The sequence below is a fragment of the Oryza sativa genome, chromosome 10, assembly GCF_034140825.1.
Source record: "Oryza sativa Japonica Group chromosome 10, ASM3414082v1".
Taxonomy (NCBI): Eukaryota; Viridiplantae; Streptophyta; class Magnoliopsida; order Poales; family Poaceae; genus Oryza; species Oryza sativa.
Genome location: NC_089044.1, coordinates 23903227 through 23922500, shown reverse-complemented (window position 1 = coordinate 23922500; position 19274 = coordinate 23903227). Strand labels below are relative to the sequence as shown.

Here is a 19274-nt window from a genome sequence, read left to right as displayed (position 1 = left end):
AAGCCAAATCGACAAAAAAATTTAAGGAAAAATGGAAAAATCAAATTTTGCAATCAATTGGAGGAGAAAACCCATGGGAAGTTAAATTGACATGGCGGCGGCTAGGGTTCAGCGCCAAAAAAAACCACAAAAAATGACAAAAAGGAAGAAACGGGAGAAAACGAGAAAGACGTCGAAAAGGAAAGAAAAGGAAAATTTTCTTGAGGGCTTTTGATCCACTCTATCTCCTCTTTCCCCTTTTTATCAAAATCAAAGCAATTTGCAAAACTCGGGAAAAAACAAGAACGGACGATGGTTAAGGGAACAGTGAGGAATCAATATTTTCAATCACTACAAAAAGTACCCGTGCGTTGCAACGGAAGAAGTAATTGCCCTAAACCCTAAACCCTTCAAAACGGGGTCAAAGAAGTAATTGCCCCTTAAATTGCCCCTTAAATTGCCAGTGCGCCGTGCAACACGAGCTGGCCGGCTTCGCTTTGGTCGTGGGTCTCCACCATTGCCAGGGCTCACCAGAGACATGGACGCCATGAGTACGTCGCTCATGGCTGTGTTGTGATGTCATCGTTGTTACTCCGGGTGGTCGCCATCATGACTCATGGTTCGCCAGAAAAGTAAGGGCTAATGGGCCTATTTTTTTTTATTTTTTTACAAATTTTTTTATTTCTAAGGAATATTTGTTTTTGAAGGGCTCATATCATGAAAACCTAAATCCTAATCATGTAATACATTTTTTTGTCACCGTACACATTCCGCAATCACCCGGTGCAATGCAACTTTTTGCTAGTAAAGGCCTTGTTTAGTTCACAACTTTTTTCTCCGAACTTTCAACTTTTCCATCACATCAAACTTTCCTACATACACAAACTTTTAACTTTTCTGTCACATCGTACTAATTTCTTCAAAATTCTAATTTTAACGTGGAACTAAACACAGCCAAAGTTAAAATTGATGAATTTTCTAGCCAACGATCCGGGGCAAAAAATATTTGGGCCGGAGGCGCAAAATCACTAAATTTTGTGTCCTTTGTAGGAGTACTTGTTGATGGGCTGGGCAGGGTTGACAATTCCAGTGGAAACGGGATCCATCCATCCTGAGAAAGTGCAGCGCGGAGAGAAGGACGCCGCCGACCAGATGCCGCCTCAGGCTCCGTCTCCGGCTCCGGCTCCCTCCGGCAGTGTCGGCGGCGCGGCGTGGCGCCACTTGCTTCTCCTCCTGACGGGCCTTCCACTCGCGCTCGCCGCCCTGGCCTTCGCTCTGCAGTGGCGCGGTGGCGGCGTCGACGATCCCACCGCGCGATGGCCCCCCCACGCCTTCCCCGGCATGGGCATGACTGATCCTACGCCACCTTCCCTCCCCTCCTCCGCATGCGGCGAGGTCCTCATCGCCTCCTCTGGCCCCTCCTTCCCCTACCTCCGCGGCTGGTCTTTCCCTTTCGATTCCGATTCCGACGCGGCCCTCCACCCCAAGGTATGATGATCCTTGCAACGCTCTGCCTGCCTGCCTGCCGTGTGATGTGAAGATGTGAAGATGTGATGCGCCTTCGCCTTCAGGTGTGCGTCCAGACGAGCACCTCCGCCGGGTTGGACCAGATCCTCCCGTGGCTCTTCTACCACAAGGTTGTCGGCGTCGCGCAATTCCTACTCTTCGTCGAGGGCAGGGCGGCCAAGCCCCAAGTCGCGGGGGTCCTTGAGTCCATTCCTGTGGGTATATTTTTCTCCTTGTTCCAAGGCCAAATTCTCAGGCTAATTTTCTGCTCTTGGGGCCGCAGGGAGTGAAGGTGGTGTACAGGACTCAGGAACTTGAGGAGCAACAGGCCCGGAGGTTAGCTTGGTCTTCTCATTCCGTTGCCTTCGATTAGATTTTTGTTTCTGTACCACCTTCTTTTCTGCTACCAGCCACAGATAAAGGATTAGTACCCAAGGATGAAAGAGGCCTTCTGCAGACTAGGGATGCCATGTGTAATACATTTCATGAACAAATCGGCCTAACTTCTATCACGGTGTAGACAATCAGCATGAAGTGGCCTTATCCCTGTCGAGGGTCTAACATAATGCTGTTCGATTACACTGTTCAATTTCAATGTGTAACTTGAGAAATACTTTGTTTGACTTGTCACGCTATATATTTTATGATATTTTCTTGCAACGATTATGCCGATATAGCTTTCCATTAACCATAAAATGTTCATACTGGAACAGATGCTTCTATTAGGAGATAGAACTGAAATACTATCACAAATAACATTCTGATGTTTTTCATTGACTGACCTGCAGTCGAATCTGGAACGAAACATGGCTTGCAGGTTTTTTCTACAAACCTTGCAACTATGAACTATTTGTGAAACAATCGCTCAACATGGAGATGGCTATTGTGATGGCTCGGGTATGCCAATTCCCATATTGTCACTCACTGCAACTATTTCGTGAATGAACTCTCAGTTTGTTTTTGCATAGATAGTTTTCTGTGGTAAAATCATTTGGTTCTCTAGTTTATGTTCACATTTTATGTGGTTATTCTTCATGTAAGGATGCGGCAATGGATTGGATCATACATCTAGACACTGATGAATTACTATATCCTGGTGGAGGTGCTGAGTATTCTGTCAGACATTTGTTAGCTGACGTCCCTGGTGATGTTGACATGGTTATCTTTCCAAACTATGTAAGTAACTTTAAGTCAAATCAAGTGTGACACTGTTTCGCAAAGCGTGCCAAACTCCTCAGTAATTATTTGCAGGAAAGCAGTGTTGAACGAGATGATATAAAAGATCCATTCAGCGAGGTAAAATTCATTTTTTGATGTCATTGCTAGATGGAAGTAACTCTGTTTGATAATTTGGTAGGTTTTCCATTTATTCAATAATTTAAGGGGCAATTACTTCTTTGACCCCGTTTTGAACCCTAACTACCAATTTGACCATACTTTTTGGAGTTTGCTTATTTGACCCTCCTTTTCAAAATTGAAGATGCAATATGACCCTATTCTGTTAAGGGCATCAAACGGTGTTAACTGAAGCACAAAATGTCTCTTCTGCCCTTACTCATTTGACCCTATTACATGTGGGACCCACCCGTCAGTTCTCTCTTCTCTCCTCCTCTCCTCTCTTCTCTCTTCTCTTCTCCTCCACGGATCCACCACAAGGAGAGGTGGCGAAAGGTGAGACAGCGAGCCGGCGCCGGCCCTGGTGACGACAATGATGACGAGGAGTGGCGGCGGCGAGTTCTTCTCCTCTCCTCCACGGATCCACCACAGGGAGAGGCGGCAAAAGGTGAGACAGCGAGCTGGCGCCGGCCCTGGTGACAACGACGACGAGGAGTGGCGGCGGTGAGTCCGAGCGGTGGAGCTCGAGCTGCGGTCGGCGGATCCGGCGGCAGCGGCGCTGCTTCCTTCTTTCCTCCACGCACCGGCTGCGCCACCGCTCCCTCCCTTCATGAGGCGCCGGCAGCGTGGATATTCTCCCTCCGCGCCCCTCAGCCGCCACCGCCACTGCAACTCGCCCCTCCGTGAGCTACCGCTGCCGCCGCTCCCTCCCTCCGCTCCCTCAGAGCGCCGCCGCCGCCCCCTCAGCTCCGCCGCCGCAAGTCGTGCAGGAAGAAGAGAGAAATGTGGATAGGGTTGAGTGGATGGATAGGGTTTCCTAAGGGTATTCTGGATATTATGAATATTAGTTACATTTCTTTTTTTATTTTAAATCAAAACTTAACGGACTAGTGGAAACAGGTCAGACGGGAGCTTCGTTTTTGAAAAGGAGGGTCAAATAAGCAAACTCCAAAAAGTAGGGTCAAATTGGTAGTTAGGGTTCAAAACAAGGTCAAATAAGCAATTGTCCCATAATTTAAACTCAATATGTAAATTGTATCTTGATGCAATCTCATGCTAGTTGTTACCCACAAGTACAGGACTGCAACATCTTTCATTCCAGACACTTGTGCACTATAATTGGGCATATTACAGAAACAGCATTTTTTTACTATATACTCCCTCCATCCAAAAGTTTAATACATATTCCATTCTTTGGTTTTTTCAAAAGTTTAAGTCCTATTTGTAGTCACCATGTGAAGTCATTTTAGTACTTATTGGTTGCATGTTCATTGGTTTTATCACATGGTGAATGAATTAATTGCTCATTGGTCTTGGTGCAAAAAGAAATAAGTCTTAGATTTTTAGATGGAGGGAGTACTGGACATGGGACCTAGTTAGTTTAACAAATTGCCCAAAAAGAAAACAAAAGCAAATTGAGAAATCATAATTCTTTTATGTATGCAACAAATAATCTTTCATCAATATACTACTCCCTCCATCCCATAATATAAGGCGCGCACGCATTTCAAGATTCAACCTTTAAAATATTTGACCAACACTTAGTATAATATGAAATGAATTTTATTTGTTAAAAATTATATCATTAAAAATTAAATCCTCTAAAATCCCTATGTTTTTCCTCCAATTCAAAGGGGCCCTTAAATTTACTTTCATATGGTTATAGTTTTGTTGCTATAAACCTTCTAGTATATGAGAAATTATAAATTAAAGATTAGTTTTGGAGACTGTGCCAACTTTGACCACGCCTTATATTAGGGATAGAGAGAGTATATAGATTTCAGAAATCCCTATATCTTGTGGTTGGCTATTATTTACCATTTTTGGCACAATATGTCGGAACCAACATAAACCGGTCATCTTAAGGCCTGTTTGAAACTCCATATTGAAGTAGCATATTAGCAGCACGCAAAACAGGGGGGCTGATTAGTGCTTGATTAATTAAGTATTAACTATTATAAGTTTGAAAATTTGTTTCTTACTTTTATTTTTTGGAATAACTTCTATATAGAATTTTTTTGTATAAAAGCACCGTTTAGCAGTTCGGGAAGCGTGCTAACGAAAAACAAAAAAGTTGTAGTTTGGAGTTGAAGTTTAGAACTCAGCCTTAATCAAGTAATCAACAAACAATAGCATAACATTGGAAACAGAGTTAATGTCCAACATGTTGTATTATTTGGGACTAAATTGAGACTGGTGTATTGTGGAATCTTAAGACCATAAAACTAGGGGTTATGTGCCACAAACCACGATGCTTGGCTTTCTGCAACTTTACCCCACAAAACTCATGGCTTTTCCTGAAATTTATGCCTAAACATTTCTGTAACTATTATATAATATACCTATCTTGTGAGATATCTAGTATCCTGACATCTAAGATGTACCTCTCATATACAGCTAGCAACTAATCATGTTGCTTATTTGCATAATCATCAATTAGCATAGCAAATGAGTGATCTCTAATGAAGTTACATTCACATTTCATACTTTTATGGTTAACCCAATCTCATCATGATTAATGTCGGTATACATTGCACCAATGTCTTACCAGGTATCTATGTTTAAGAAGAATTATGATCATCTCCCAAAAGATACTTACTTTGGCATGTATAAGGAAGCAACACGTGGAAATCCTAACTATTTTCTCACTTATGGTAATGGAAAATCTGCTGCCCGAGTTCAAGATCATCTGCGCCCAAATGGTGCACACAGATGGCACAATTATGCGAAGAGCCCAAAGTAAGGAGCTCCATAACAGAGATATTTTTCACAATGTGCATTTCCAGGGAGTTAATTAACACAATATTGCCGCCGCATAACTCAGTGAAATCAAGCTGGAGGAGGCTGCTGTTTTGCACTATACATACACAAAATTTTCAGACTTAACATCTAGACGTGATCGCTGTGGATGCAAACCCACAAAAGACGATGTGAAAAGATGCTTCATGTTGGATTTTGACAGAGCGGTAAGTCAGGCTACTTGTTCTTTAGCAAGTAATATAAAATTCTTTTTTTCAATGGTTTTACATATACTGTCTTATGACCAAGACTAAAAAGGCCAATGTATCCAGTTCTTCCTAAGGATCTAAATCATGTAAACATAATGTCTTTCTTAGGTGTTCAATAACCTTTTCGAAGCATTTACATTCTTTTTGAAATTGTGAGTTGTACAAAATTAAAATGCTGTCGGGTGGCGATCACGCACTTAGTAATGTATTTGTTATTTTGATTTTCGGCGAGAAAGTGTTTATGATTGTATAGTTATTTGTCACTTAAAGAATAAATAGTATAAAGAGAAAATAAACTGTGAATCTTAAAATATCTCATGTGCGTGTATTGTATTTCTGATATCTGTATTGTGTTGTTTTTACTTCACTTAATCTTATTGTCCTTGTTTCATTTAGGTAGGGATGCAAGTACATTAGCCAACAGTACAAAAATAGATGAATAAATATAGATACAACTATAATTAGATTAAGTGGAACCCGCTAGCTTGTCCCACTTGCATCCTTACTTTGAGGACAACTGGACAAGGAAGTGAACTTGCCTGACAACTATCTCTTTTACTGCTCTGCTGCACAAAATATAAATTTCTTTCTTTACAACTTCCTTTTGCTCAGTTGTTAGTATTGGACCATTGGCCTATCGATAATGTGACAAAATGTCTATGTATCTTTTTAGAAAGCAGTTACAGTTGGTCAGCTATTTTTAACTTCCTGTCATACTAACAAATCCCAAAGGCGTTGTAACATAATGAAACTATACTATCTTGTTGTCCATTTTATCCTAAAAGCAGATCGGCCATTGGTATATACTTTAGATTGTCAAGATGTTGTCGTTTCTCACTTTAGTATCTCTATATCCACAAAAAAAATGAGTCTAAAAATATAAGATGGAACCAATGATGGTAAGAAAATCACTATAACTAAATTATTTGAGCCCATTTTGAATCATATGATATGATAACCCTATACAGCTAGCTCCATTGAAATCAAAATGATTTGATTGGCATTACTCTTTTTTAGGCAAATTTTGCTACATGACACTCAAAATTAGTGTAATTTGCTGATAGATATCGCAAAAACGTGTCATGGCTAAAAGACACCCTAGATTACTGGTAATTTGCTGGAGGACACTTTCGACTCAATTAGAGAGAGAAATTCTTTAAGAAGTCGAGAATGCCCCTAGGACCAAAAGCTTCTAAGCTGAGGCTGGAGTGAAGATGGAATTTAATGTATGCTAGAAATGTACTTAGGATGATGGCAAATTAGGAGTTGCATAATTTCCATATTTTCACTCCAATGCCATGTTTGAAGCATATGGCCCCAGGGGTATCCTTATGTATTTGAATAATTTCTCTCTCCAATTAAGCTGAAAGTGTCCTTCAGCAAATTAACAATTTCCTAGGGCGTCTTTTAGCCATAACACGTTTTTGCGATGTCTACTAGCAAATTACACAAATTTTAGATGTCCTATAGCAAAATTTGCCTTTTATGGTTTAGTCCCTCATTTCCTATTTTTCATCTTCTATTTTAGTCCTTGGACTCTGTAGATATTATGAAAAAGTCCTTCATTTCCTATTTTTCTATCTGCATAAGGCGTCCTCGCCTTACTCGTTGCCGCCTTAAAAACCATGCTATTCAATGGTTAGCACACGAAATAGAAATATCAGCTACAGGCAAATCAAAGCAAAGTCAATATCTTTGAAAGCAAAACGCTAAATACCTCACTGATTGTGCTAATTATAGAACATCACAATGTGATTCCAAGTAATATATGTTATACATTGTTGGTGATGTCTTTTGTTGTTTATTTCTTTACTTTCTTTGCAGTAGAGAGTCTCTTTGCCTGCGTGAATCTTTGCTTTTGCATTACGATGGTAACAATACTGCTATTGCTGCTTCCTGGTGAGACTGTCTCCACTTCCATCTAACTTCAGCATTTGCTACACAGGCATTTATAATCGCATCAACTGCTAGTGAAGAGGAAATGCTTCGCTGGTAATTTTCAAAGTTTTCTTATTTACATTTTATGGTTTTATGTGATGTTCTGTTATTGTGTTTTCACCAGAGAAAGAAATTTGCTAGTTTCTATAACTCCTGCGACAAAATTGTACCCAGATTGCAAATTTGTTAATTCTAATTCACATGACCATGCTTGTTTGGCAACTTAAGGGGAGAGGATTGGGAGTTTAGATGAGGGAATTTATGGTAAGATTAAAATTGGAATTTGATTTTTAATGTCAATCTCTTGTTTGGTAGAGGTTGTAGGGAGTTTAGATAGATACTAGATCTTATAAAAACGGATGGCCGAGATTTGTTTAGGCAACGTAAAGGAGGATTCCCTCCCAACTCCCACCCCTATGTAGGTTTTGAAAAGGAGGGGGCTCCTCTCTCAATTCCTCATCCTCATCCCATCAAAACTCTCATGTCTCCCATCCAAACAGAATAGTTAATAGCCTCATCCCTCTAAACTCCCAATCCCTCCTAAAAACTCCCCCCAACCAAACGCACCCTAAGGGGTTTAGTTTGTTCGCAAATTGCAAACATTATATATTGAATTGTTAATACGTATCACAAACGTTTGAACTAACTAGCAACAAGAACTTTGCTCCAAACCCCTCTTATCCAAAGTCCAAACAGACCCTTTGGCTGGTTTTGTTATGAGATTTGGTATAATTCTACACAATTATTCTGATACCAAACACCTGGTAATTGCACTATTTGCCTTTTTTGTAGGTACAATGAACGAGTTGTGTGGAATGATAAGCAGCTCAATCTAAAGCTTCTCAGGAAAGGAGTGCTGACTCGCATATACACCCCAATGGTGCGTAATAATCATGGTGCTCTTTTCTCCAGACATTGTTGTCGAATTTGTTGCTATTTACTGCTTACATATACATGTATGTCCTCTCGTATTAGGCAATTGTTCAAGGTCTACGTGAGTCTGGTGTCTTCACTTCTTCCATTGCAGCTGCCCAATCACTTGTGAATGACAAGGTCTCGTTGAAGGAAAACAATGTTCAAAACAAAAATCATACGAAATTAGAAAAGGTATCTAGAAAATTCATCAGAGCTAATTCTCAGGCATCTGCCAGGAAAATACTGCACGCTGTTGAGCCTGCCAGCCATGATAGTAATGTATCTGCTGTTCCACCTTTGTCACCACCTAGTTTGGATAATCACCTCCTGGAGCTTAGCTAGTGAATCACCACTTGCAAGAATTCCTCTTGATTGCAAGTTACCTCTGGTACTGACATGAGCATGGATGACCAAACTGTCTCTACGGTTTGTGGCAGCTAACTTTTTAGTGAGCATCCTTTTGGTGATGAAAGTATATATATAGTACTTCAGTCCACATAAACATACAGAAATTTTGCACTTGAAGATATTATTGCGAACATGGAGTCACATATAGAGTTCGTAAGAGATCTTGTTACACATATAAAATGTTGTTTGGTGTGTTGACATTATTATCTTTATCTGCAAAGTCCTAATCAGGGAACAGTCTCAGTCCAAAGATGATGTAGGCAATGATTTCTTCTTACCAGAAGAAGCATACATGAATGCATTATTACATCTGTAAACCCCTAGTGTAAACCCATTGGAATAGGGGAGCCTAATTATCCATTTAGCGCAGTTCTTATGCAACAACTTAACACCAAGAGGAAGGGAGAAGGATGGAAATGGTACGCCCATGTGAGTTTAAATTAAATAAATACGGTTCCCCACATTAATTATGTGCAGAAGTAATTCGAACCGAAGAATCCCAAAAATAAAATCGAACTGAAGTTTGTAGTTGTAGGTAGTACCTAGTGGTAAATAGCAATAGTTTTGTTGTGACATGCGTAATTTTCATGTTGCGTACTCGCAACGAAAAGGCTACTCGATCCTGTGCACGCGAGCGCACTGTTTGTTCGATCGCGTAGCAATAGCAAAGCCGGCAGCAGCCAGAATGAAATAATGTGATCGCGTTGCACTAATCTAGATCCGACCGGGACAACTGGAGGGAGGACGACAGGTTACCAAAGCATGCATGCAGAATAATGGTCGGTTTGTAGAATCATCTCTTTAATTAATCGATTAATTTCCTGTTGCACGCTAGTATAATTAGCTACTTATCCCATATATCCATTTTCAAGGAGCATGTTCAAAATTGGCTCTTTGTATCTCCATTTAGCTAGCCAGCCTCTTCATATAAAGGACTCCATCGTCCTGCGCATTCCAACAGACTTTCTATATCCAGTCACTATATCCCAAATTTAATACTCCCTCCGTTTCAAAATATTTGACACCGTTGACTTTTTAAGTACGTGTTTGACCACTCGTCTTATTCAAAAAATGTAAGTAATTATTTATTCTTTTCATATCATTTGATTCATTGTTAAATATACTTTCATGTACACATATAGTTTTACATATTTCACAATTTTTTTTAATAAGACGAACGGTCAAACATGTGCTAAAAAGTCAACGGTGTTAAACATTTTGAAACGGAGGGAGTATCAAATATAAGCTGAATACATCAACCAAATAAACAAAGCTCGAGCTTAATCCATCGACCATGCATAGGCACGCCCGACCTTGGGAGGACGCATCGATGCTTAGGATACAACATGGCTAAAAAGTGCCACTGATCAAGAGTTGATGGACCGTAGGAGAAGGAGAAGATGTGGCGCGAGGTTAAGTACAAGGTGTGGTGGCACTTGGGAAACAGTTGGAGAAGGCACCGGCCAGAGATCGGGAGGAGCCAACGGCGATGGGAAGATCGATGTGGCAGAGGAAAGAGGCGGCAAATTAAGAGAGAAGAGGGCATCTGATCGAGATTGGGACATTGCGTCGTTGACTGATCTAGCTACGAAGGATGCACCAGTGGATCTCTGAATATCAATACGGTGAACTCAAGATAGGCTACGGGCTTGGAAGGGGTGTGGTACGTGTAGGAAGGAAACAAATGTGCTCGAACGACAGTGCGTGCTGAAGAGCCGAAGCAACTCAGGGGCACTGCTAAGGAGTGATAGTGTTCGAAGTGCTTTGCTCGGGAGGTGGAGGAGTAGATGTGATAGAAATTGGGATGGAGAGACACACGAGGTGACAATATTTGCTCGATCTAATTAAGTTAGATCACTAGCTAGCTAGTTTGGTTCCACGTGAGGTCTCATGATGATATTATGTATATAATTAATTATCTTGGAAGTGGATATGCAATGGGTTGTTTCGAGGTGCTAGCAATGTACTCCATTCGTCTCGAAAAAAAAATTCAACCTAGAAAGGGAAAGGGATGTGACCCCTCCTAATACAATGAATCTAAGATCACATTCCTTTCTAGTTGAGTTCTTTTAGAAAGAGAGAGTAGAGTACTAAATAAAGGACTACTCCCTCCGTTTTACAATATAAGTCATTCTAGCATTTTCTACATTCATATTGATGTTAATAAATTTAGATAGATATATATGTAATTCATATTGATGTTAATGAATCTAGATAGATATATATGTATGGATTCGTTAACATCAATATGAATATAAAAAATGTTAGGATGACTTATATTGTGAAACGGAGGAAGTAATTGACATGGTTATTATATATGTAGTGCTAGTGTATTAGTGTAGTAGTGTGTGTGGCACCGACAGATGCAAAACAAATATTCGTTGGTTGACAGGCAGGCAAATGAAGGCGAATTTAAGGCCGCAGATCCTTCCAAACAAAAGTCACGCGCCCGCGTTGGATTTGGATGGTTGGATCGTCGGCGCGGAGCGGAGCGGCGCATCCTGCACGTGCATGGGACCCTACTATTAGCAGCTCGCGATCCACCGACTCCCTCCGATCCATCGATTTTCAGTATCAAACTAAACAACGATAAATCACTCGACAAACAATTAATAAACCCTTTTTATCAAACCCTACTAATATATATAGTCCTACAAATCATTTGTTTTTTAAGGGATTGAATTAATAGGATAAAGCTGGAGACAAGTGCTTAATTTTGCTACTGGAGAGCATGCAGGTTAATTAAGTATTACTAGCAACAAGTGTATTGTGAGGACCATACGTGTTAGCTGGGTCTGACCTGACGATCGAGATAGCTTTATTGAGTTGCGTTGATTATTATTATTATTATTATTTATTCTCAATTGCGCGTCCGTCAAAAGCTAGCTAGTGTCCGCGGGTGGTGTTAGCTCATACTCCACTAGCTAGTCCACTGCACTCACCACATCGATCGATCACTCGCTGATAGCTAAGCTAAATGCAAATCCGCCGAATCCATGACATGCATGCATCCAGTGTACCACTGCCAAACTGATACTGATATGATGGACATTGAGATCGGCTTAACTTATAAGGTAGTGAGAATAGCATGTGAAAATGCTTAAACATTACTCCCTCCATACTAAAATATAAAGAAACAAACGATTTTAATTTGATCATTGATAGTAAAAAATAAAAAAAAAGATCAATCATTTTATATTGATGTTACTGGATTTATCATTAAACAAATCATCATAATATACATATCTTTTTATTTAAAACGTCTTAATTATATATATCGTTGGTCAAAGTAGTGCCTCGAAAATTGTGTCGAGATAAAAAAAGTTCTTATATTTTGAAACAGAGTATTATTAAGGGCATGCATTGCGTGTCACATGCACCCTTGTAACTCCTCAATCTAATATAATCAAAGAGAGGGGTGGATAAATTAAATGTGGTGAACAATGTAGTATATTTTTCGATGCTAAAATAAGTCGGCCAAAGTCTCACAAATTTGGAGTAATTAAGCTACTCCGGCCGGTAGTTTCAAAGGAGGATAGCCAGTCCAGTCCAGATGGGCGTGCGCCTAACCGGGCCGGTAACTAACTGGTTAATGGGCAGCTACCATACCACCATCCATCTCTTCTAGTATTATTTGTAGTGCATGTTTCTTCTGCTATCCTCCTCCTCCTAGGCCTTTAAATGAAAACTGCTCTGCTCGATCGACGATCCATGGATGCAGAGTAGCTGGGGGCAAAGAAAAAAAAACATTTAATTCTTGCAATCCTAGCTAGTAATATATATTCGAGTCGAATTGTTTGTTTGTTTGTTTGTTGCTAGGTTTGTCTGGGGGTTTGGTTAGTTATAAAAAGAGAGCTAGCAATTCTCCACATTTCTCTCCCGGTTCCTCCGCTGCAACCGTTCTCTTGCTTCAATTCTCGATTCGCCATGCATGCAAGAGTCTGCTGAACGCCGATTGATTAATTGTCTTGTAGTATCTAGGAAAGTAATCCGCTGCTGTATCCTCCTCCTATCTGGATTCTGGAGTGATCCCTGCCCGCTGGCTCCATCCCGCCGCTGCCGACACACATAATTAAACAGCTACTAGTTGATCGATATTATTTCTTCTCTTCTCTTGGGGTCATCCCTCTCAAATCAAGCTCTACTACTCTACATACTCTCTATCGGGTGCCGGCACTGCAGTCCCCCAGGTACTAACTATCTCTGTTACTTGTTGTTCGTCTTTTCCTTTTGAGATGGATCACAGGGCAACAAAATATAGATAGATAGATAGATAGATATATGGTACACTAGTACCAAATACCAATATCAATAGATCGCTATTACGTTGCCAGGAATAACGCAGGGTACTTAATTGTTGGCTGTTTGTTTGTTGGTTGGTTTTAGTATTCCTTATCTTAAGGGACTCGTTCCTTTGAGACCTATGCATCTGCATCTCTTCCTCCTGTGAATCTATGGTTGATTAATCTCATATATATATAGGTGAGTGAGTGAGTGAGTGGAGTGCGGTGGCAGAGAGCTAGCTAGGCATGAAGTACAGCAAGGAAGCAAAGCCCGAGAGGGCGGCGGGAGGGCGGTCGAGAGCCGTGCCGGTGGCGCTCCTGTTGGTCGTGCTCTGCGCCTTCTCCTTCTACCTCGGCGGGATCTACAGCACCGGCCGCAGCTTGCTCGATGTCAATGGCATCGTCGTCAAGGGGGCCTCTTCTTCCTCCTCTGCCTCTGCCGTTGCCATTCAAAAGGACACCAACACCAAAGCCGTCGTCGTCTTCCCAGAGTGCCCCGCCGACTACCAGGACTACACTCCCTGCACCGATCCCAAGGTACTATCAATCTAGCTTCTTAATTTCAGATTCGGCAGGCAGGCAGGCAGGCAGGCAGCAATCTGATTCTGATGAGATGTATCTGATTGATCTGCAGCGTTGGCGCAAGTATGGCAACTACCGGCTGAGCTTCATGGAGCGTCACTGCCCACCGGCGGTGGAGCGCAAGGAGTGCCTGGTGCCGCCGCCGCAGGGGTACAAGGCGCCCATCCGGTGGCCCAAGAGCAAGGACCAGTGCTGGTACAGGAACGTCCCCTACGACTGGATCAACAGCCAGAAGTCCAACCAGCACTGGCTCCGCAAGGAAGGCGACAAGTTCATCTTCCCCGGCGGCGGCACCATGTTCCCCAACGGCGTCGGAGCCTACGCAGACCTCATGGCGGAGCTCATCCCGGGCATGACGGACGGCACGGTGCGCACGGCGCTGGACACGGGATGCGGCGTAGCCAGCTGGGGAGGCGACCTGCTGGGGCGCGGGCGGGGCATCCTGACGCTGTCGCTGGCGCCCAGGGACAACCACGAGGCGCAGGTGCAGTTCGCGCTGGAGCGGGGCATCCCGGCCATCCTGGGGATCATCTCCACGCAGCGCCTGCCCTTCCCGTCCGCGGCATTCGACATGGCGCACTGCTCCAGGTGCCTCATCCCGTGGACAGAGTTCGGCGGCCTCTACCTGCTGGAGGTGCACCGCGTGCTCCGCCCCGGGGGCTTCTGGGCGCTCTCCGGCCCGCCCGTCAACTACGAGAACCGCTGGCACGGCTGGAACACCACCGCCGCCGCGCAGAAGGCCGACCTCGACCGCCTCAAGAAGACGCTCGCCTCCATGTGCTTCAAGCCCTACAGCAAGAAGGGGGACATCGCCGTGTGGCAGAAGTCCACCGACCCTGCCTGCTACGACAAGCTCACGCCGGTCTCCTCCCCTCCCAAGTGCGACGACAGCGTCGACCCGGACGCCGCCTGGTACGTGCCCATGCGCTCCTGCCTCACCTCGCCTTCTTCCACTTCCTCGCGCTACAAGAAGCTGGCGCTCGACGCCACCCCCAAGTGGCCGCAGCGCCTCGCCGTCGCCCCAGAGCGCATCGCCACCGTCCCCGGGAGCAGTGCCGCCGCCTTCAAGCACGACGATGGCAAGTGGAAGCTCCGGACCAAGCACTACAAGGCTCTGCTCCCGGCGCTGGGGAGCGACAAGATCAGGAACGTGATGGACATGAACACCGTCTACGGAGGCTTCGCCGCCAGCCTCATCAAGGACCCCGTCTGGGTCATGAACGTCGTCTCCTCCTACGGACCCAACTCCCTCGGCGTCGTCTTCGACAGAGGCCTCATCGGCACCAACCACGACTGGTGAGTATTTGCATTCATCCAATTCATTCTTCTACTACTCCATATGCATGAGCTTAATTAATTATTCAACTACTATTATTTACTTCCAATCAACTCTACTATTATTTACTTACTACTGTAGGTGTGAGGCATTCTCTACATACCCCAGGACGTACGATCTATTGCATCTTGATGGCTTGTTTACTGCAGAGTCTCATAGGTACGTACCGTACGTACACTTGCAATTTAATTAATTCAGCATTATATTTCTAACTTCAAATTCACAAGAAAGCAAGTAAGAAATACTCCATCCAGTTAATAAGTGCAATTAACACGTACTTACCGTACGTTGCAATTGCAGGTGCGAGATGAAGTTTGTACTTCTTGAGATGGACCGTATCCTTCGTCCCACTGGTTATGCCATAATCCGCGAGAACGCCTACTTTCTGGATTCTGTAGCCACCATTGCCAAAGGAATGAGATGGAACTGTGACAAGCATGACACCGAACACAAGGCAGACAAGGAGAAGGTCCTCATCTGCCAGAAAAAGCTTTGGTCAGGAAAGAACACCCAGCATTGAAAAAAAAAATCAATAACTTGATAGCCTCACCTTGATCGAACCTGGAGGGATCACAATGTAAATCTGCTCAACGATTTCAAGACAGTGCTCAACCTAAGGCACTTCACCCTCCCACTAGACTTCACACTCTGATACAAGAACGTTCGTATAATGATTAAATTAAATAAAATGAGCAATACTCCAATATAGGATCCAATACTTCCTACTCTCTGCCAGTTATCACACAATTATTTTTTACAGTTACTAGGGGACCAATTAATTAATACCACCAAGAGGCAGCTGTAAGTTATTACTTTTTTTTAGAATGGACAACTGTAAGTTACTTTTATACTACTATATAGAATGTTCATTTGTATTAGCCATAGCTTGTTTCTACGATTGTAACAATAGGAACGGCTATATATTTATTTTAATTGAATGTTTACAGGAGTAAGATATTGTTGTTGGTATATGTTCCTCAAATTAACAAGAGTTGGCTGTGGGTTTTGCTGTTGCAAATCACGATCGATGAAGGAAGAGTATATAACGAGTAACAATACTATTACCATTATTCAAGAAAAAACAATACTATTACCATGTGCAATCAAATTGCCCTAACAAGCATGACGAAGCACTGTTTTTCTGAGGCACATCAGTACACTACCACCATGCACAACCAGCAGCACTTGCTTTGGCATACTTTTCAGTGACACTACATCTGAGAATATCAAATTGTAAGCCAAAGAAAACTAAAAGGGGAGCCCTTCTCGGAGCAAGAGGTGCATAGGGCCATTAAGGAGATGCCCACCGACAAAGCCCCAAGGCTAGATGGCTTCACTGGGATCTTCTTCAAAGTCTGCTGGGAAATCATCAAAGAAGACATTCTTCTGGTCTTAGACTCAATCTATAATCTCATATGTGCACATCTAAATCTGCTCAACTCCGCGAACATCGTCCTAATACCTAAGAAAGAAGGGGCTGAGGGGGTCGCGGACTACAGGCCAATTAGCCTCATTCACAGTATCGCCAAGATTTTCTCCAAGATGCTTGCGCTGCGGCTAAGGCCACACATGCATACGTTGATTTCGGTCAATCAAAGTGCCTTCATAAAAGGAAGAAGCATTCATGACAACTTCCTTTTCGTAAGAAACATAGCTAGAAGATACCACCGCTTGAAGCGAGCAATGTTGCTATTCAAGCTAGACATAACTAAGGCCTTCGATTCCGTTCGCTGGGACTACCTTCTTGCCTTGCTACAGCGAAGGGGTTTCCCAACAAGATGGAGAGATTGGTTGGGGGCTATTTTCTCAACGTCAACTTCGCAAGTACTCCTCAATGGTTCGCCAGGGCAGCGAATTAAGCATGGCAGAGGCCTCAGACAAGGGGACCCCCTTTCACCACTGATATTCATACTTGCAATTGACCCCCTGCAACGAATCCTCTCAAAGGCAACAGAGCTCAGTGCAATCTCAAAGTTGCGAGGGAGAACGACCCGTCTGAGGACCTCGATGTATGCGGACGACGCAATCATCTTCATTAACCCCACTCGAGGCGATGTCACGGCTTTTGCAGACATCCTACATCGCTTTGGCACTGCCACTGGACTCGTCACCAACCTTCAAAAATCCCAAGTGGCGGCCATCAGATGTGACACCATTGAGTTGACGGAGGTTCTTGAGGGCGTTCCGGTGGTAAGAGCAAACTTCCCCATAAAGTACTTGGGCCTCCCCTTGGTACTGGGTAGACTACGAAAGGCGGATTTGCAACCTATCTTTGACAAAATCTCAGGAAGGATAACAAACTGGACAGGGAAGAACATGGCAGCAGCTGGGAGAACCACGCTCGTCAAATCTGTGCTTACGACACAACCTATCTATCTCCTGACTGCCTTGAAAACCATGAAGGAATCCCTTGAGCAAATAGACAAGCAGCGCCATCGCTTTCTCTAGGCCAGAACGGGAGATATCACCGGAGGAAAATGTAAAGTCAACTGGAAAAAGACGTGCTTGCCAACCAGTCAGGGAGGATTGGGAGTCCTAGATCTAGAGAAATTCACGAGGGCCTTGAGGCTGCGACGGTTATGGCACGAGTGGAAGGATCCGACCAAGCCTTGGGTGGGACTGGAAACGCCCTGCGATGAAATTGACAGGAGTCTTTTCGCCGCCTCAACAAAGATAACAATTGGAGATGAGAACACGACGCACTTATGGGATTTTGCCTGGATCGAGGGACAAAGACCCAGAGACCTCATGCCACTGGTCTATGTGATCTCTAAAAACAGAGGGAGGTCTCTTCGAAATGGAAAGGAGGAGGATGCCTGGGTTCAGGACCTAGCTCTGGAATCACACTCGCCTATTATAGTAGAACTAGTTGAACAACTGGTTGTCCTGTGGGAAGCGGTCCGGAATGTCCACTTAGGCATTGGAGAACCGGACCAGATTACCTGGAAATTCACAAGTAGCGGACGCTACACGACCTCCTTGGCCTACCATGCGTAATGTCAAGGAACACCGAGCACAAGTTTCAACTCCTTAATCTGGAAAGCCTAGGCGCCGGGGAAATGCAAATTTCATGCTTGGCTCATCATTCAAAATGGAGTATGGACTTCAGATCGACTTGCGACAAGGGGATGGCAAAACAATGGGTGTTTGTCCTCTGTGCCGCTGCGAGGCTGAGACGGCGCTGCATCTCATTGCCACTTGATATACTAAAAGGATATGGGGCCTCGTTGCTGGATGGGTGGGCTACCAGCAGATTGAGCCGGCTCAATGGGAGGAGGCACTGTCAGTGCAACAGTGGTGGGAGAACCTTGCAAACACGCCAAATGCTCCGAAAAAAGGGCTCCGATCACTCATAATGCTAATTGTATAGGAAATCTGGAAAGAGAGAAATCGGCGAATCTTTGACCATAAAGAGGTGGCAACAAGTTTCCTCATGTCGAGAATCAAAGAAGAGGCTAACCTTTGGGCTTTAGCAGGGGTAAAGTGGCTGCGCGAGTTAATCCCGCATTTTGTATAGTGTATAGCTACAGGCTCCAGATTTTTTTTTTCTTTTGTCCCTAGGGGTTGTATTTTCTCCTGCTCTATTCAATAAAAAGGCACTCTAGTACTGTTTTCCGTTAAAAAAAAGAGCTAACAGATTGTTTTGTGTGTGGATTAGAGTACATGATCTGCAATTTGAAAAGCACAGCTGTCTCAAAAGAAGTCTAGAACTCTATATCAGTTCAGTAATTAAACTTGATAATTCTTTGGTTTTTTAGATAATGGAAATGGTATATAATGATTCTTTGTTCACCAAGAGATGAATTTTTTTGAAAGTATTCACCAAGAGATGAATTAATCTGCTTTTGACAAAATCAATGAATTGGGAGCGAAAATAAAAGTAAAAAAATAACAGAAGCACGTTGGCTATGTTTTCAAGCTTCATGTAAAGTTTTAATTTAATCTAGGGATGATGTCTTAAAAAAATGAGCCTTTGGGCTTGTA

At 43.2% G+C, this 19274-nt stretch overlaps 2 protein-coding genes across 4 annotated transcripts; both read left to right on the top strand.

Moving 5' to 3' along the window:
- Positions 1–1037: 1037 nt before the first annotated feature.
- Positions 1038–9301, top strand: LOC136353675 (glycosyltransferase-like At2g41451). Of its 3 annotated transcripts, XM_066304843.1 has the most exons (11): positions 1038–1467; positions 1551–1700; positions 1769–1821; positions 2274–2382; positions 2527–2661; positions 2737–2781; positions 5372–5559; positions 5645–5786; positions 7774–7820; positions 8559–8646; positions 8742–9301. In XM_066304843.1, exons 1-11 carry the CDS (start codon positions 1042–1044, stop codon positions 9021–9023), a joined length of 1665 nt encoding a protein of 554 aa, XP_066160940.1. In that variant the 5' UTR covers positions 1038–1041; the 3' UTR covers positions 9024–9301. The 3 variants fall into 3 exon arrangements, 2 of the variants coding, with proteins under 2 accessions (XP_066160940.1, XP_066160941.1); XR_010737067.1 differs by lacking the exon at positions 7774–7820; XM_066304844.1 differs by lacking the exons at positions 8559–8646; positions 8742–9301 and having other exon boundaries at positions 7653–7780.
- A 3669-nt stretch (positions 9302–12970) lies between these two features.
- Positions 12971–16259, top strand: LOC136351251 (probable methyltransferase PMT21). Its single transcript, XM_066304943.1, has 5 exons — positions 12971–13279; positions 13572–13909; positions 14007–15250; positions 15372–15449; positions 15591–16259. Exons 2-5 carry the CDS (start codon positions 13619–13621, stop codon positions 15808–15810), a joined length of 1833 nt encoding a protein of 610 aa, XP_066161040.1. The 5' UTR covers positions 12971–13279; positions 13572–13618; the 3' UTR covers positions 15811–16259.
- The last annotated feature ends 3015 nt before the right edge of the window (positions 16260–19274 follow it).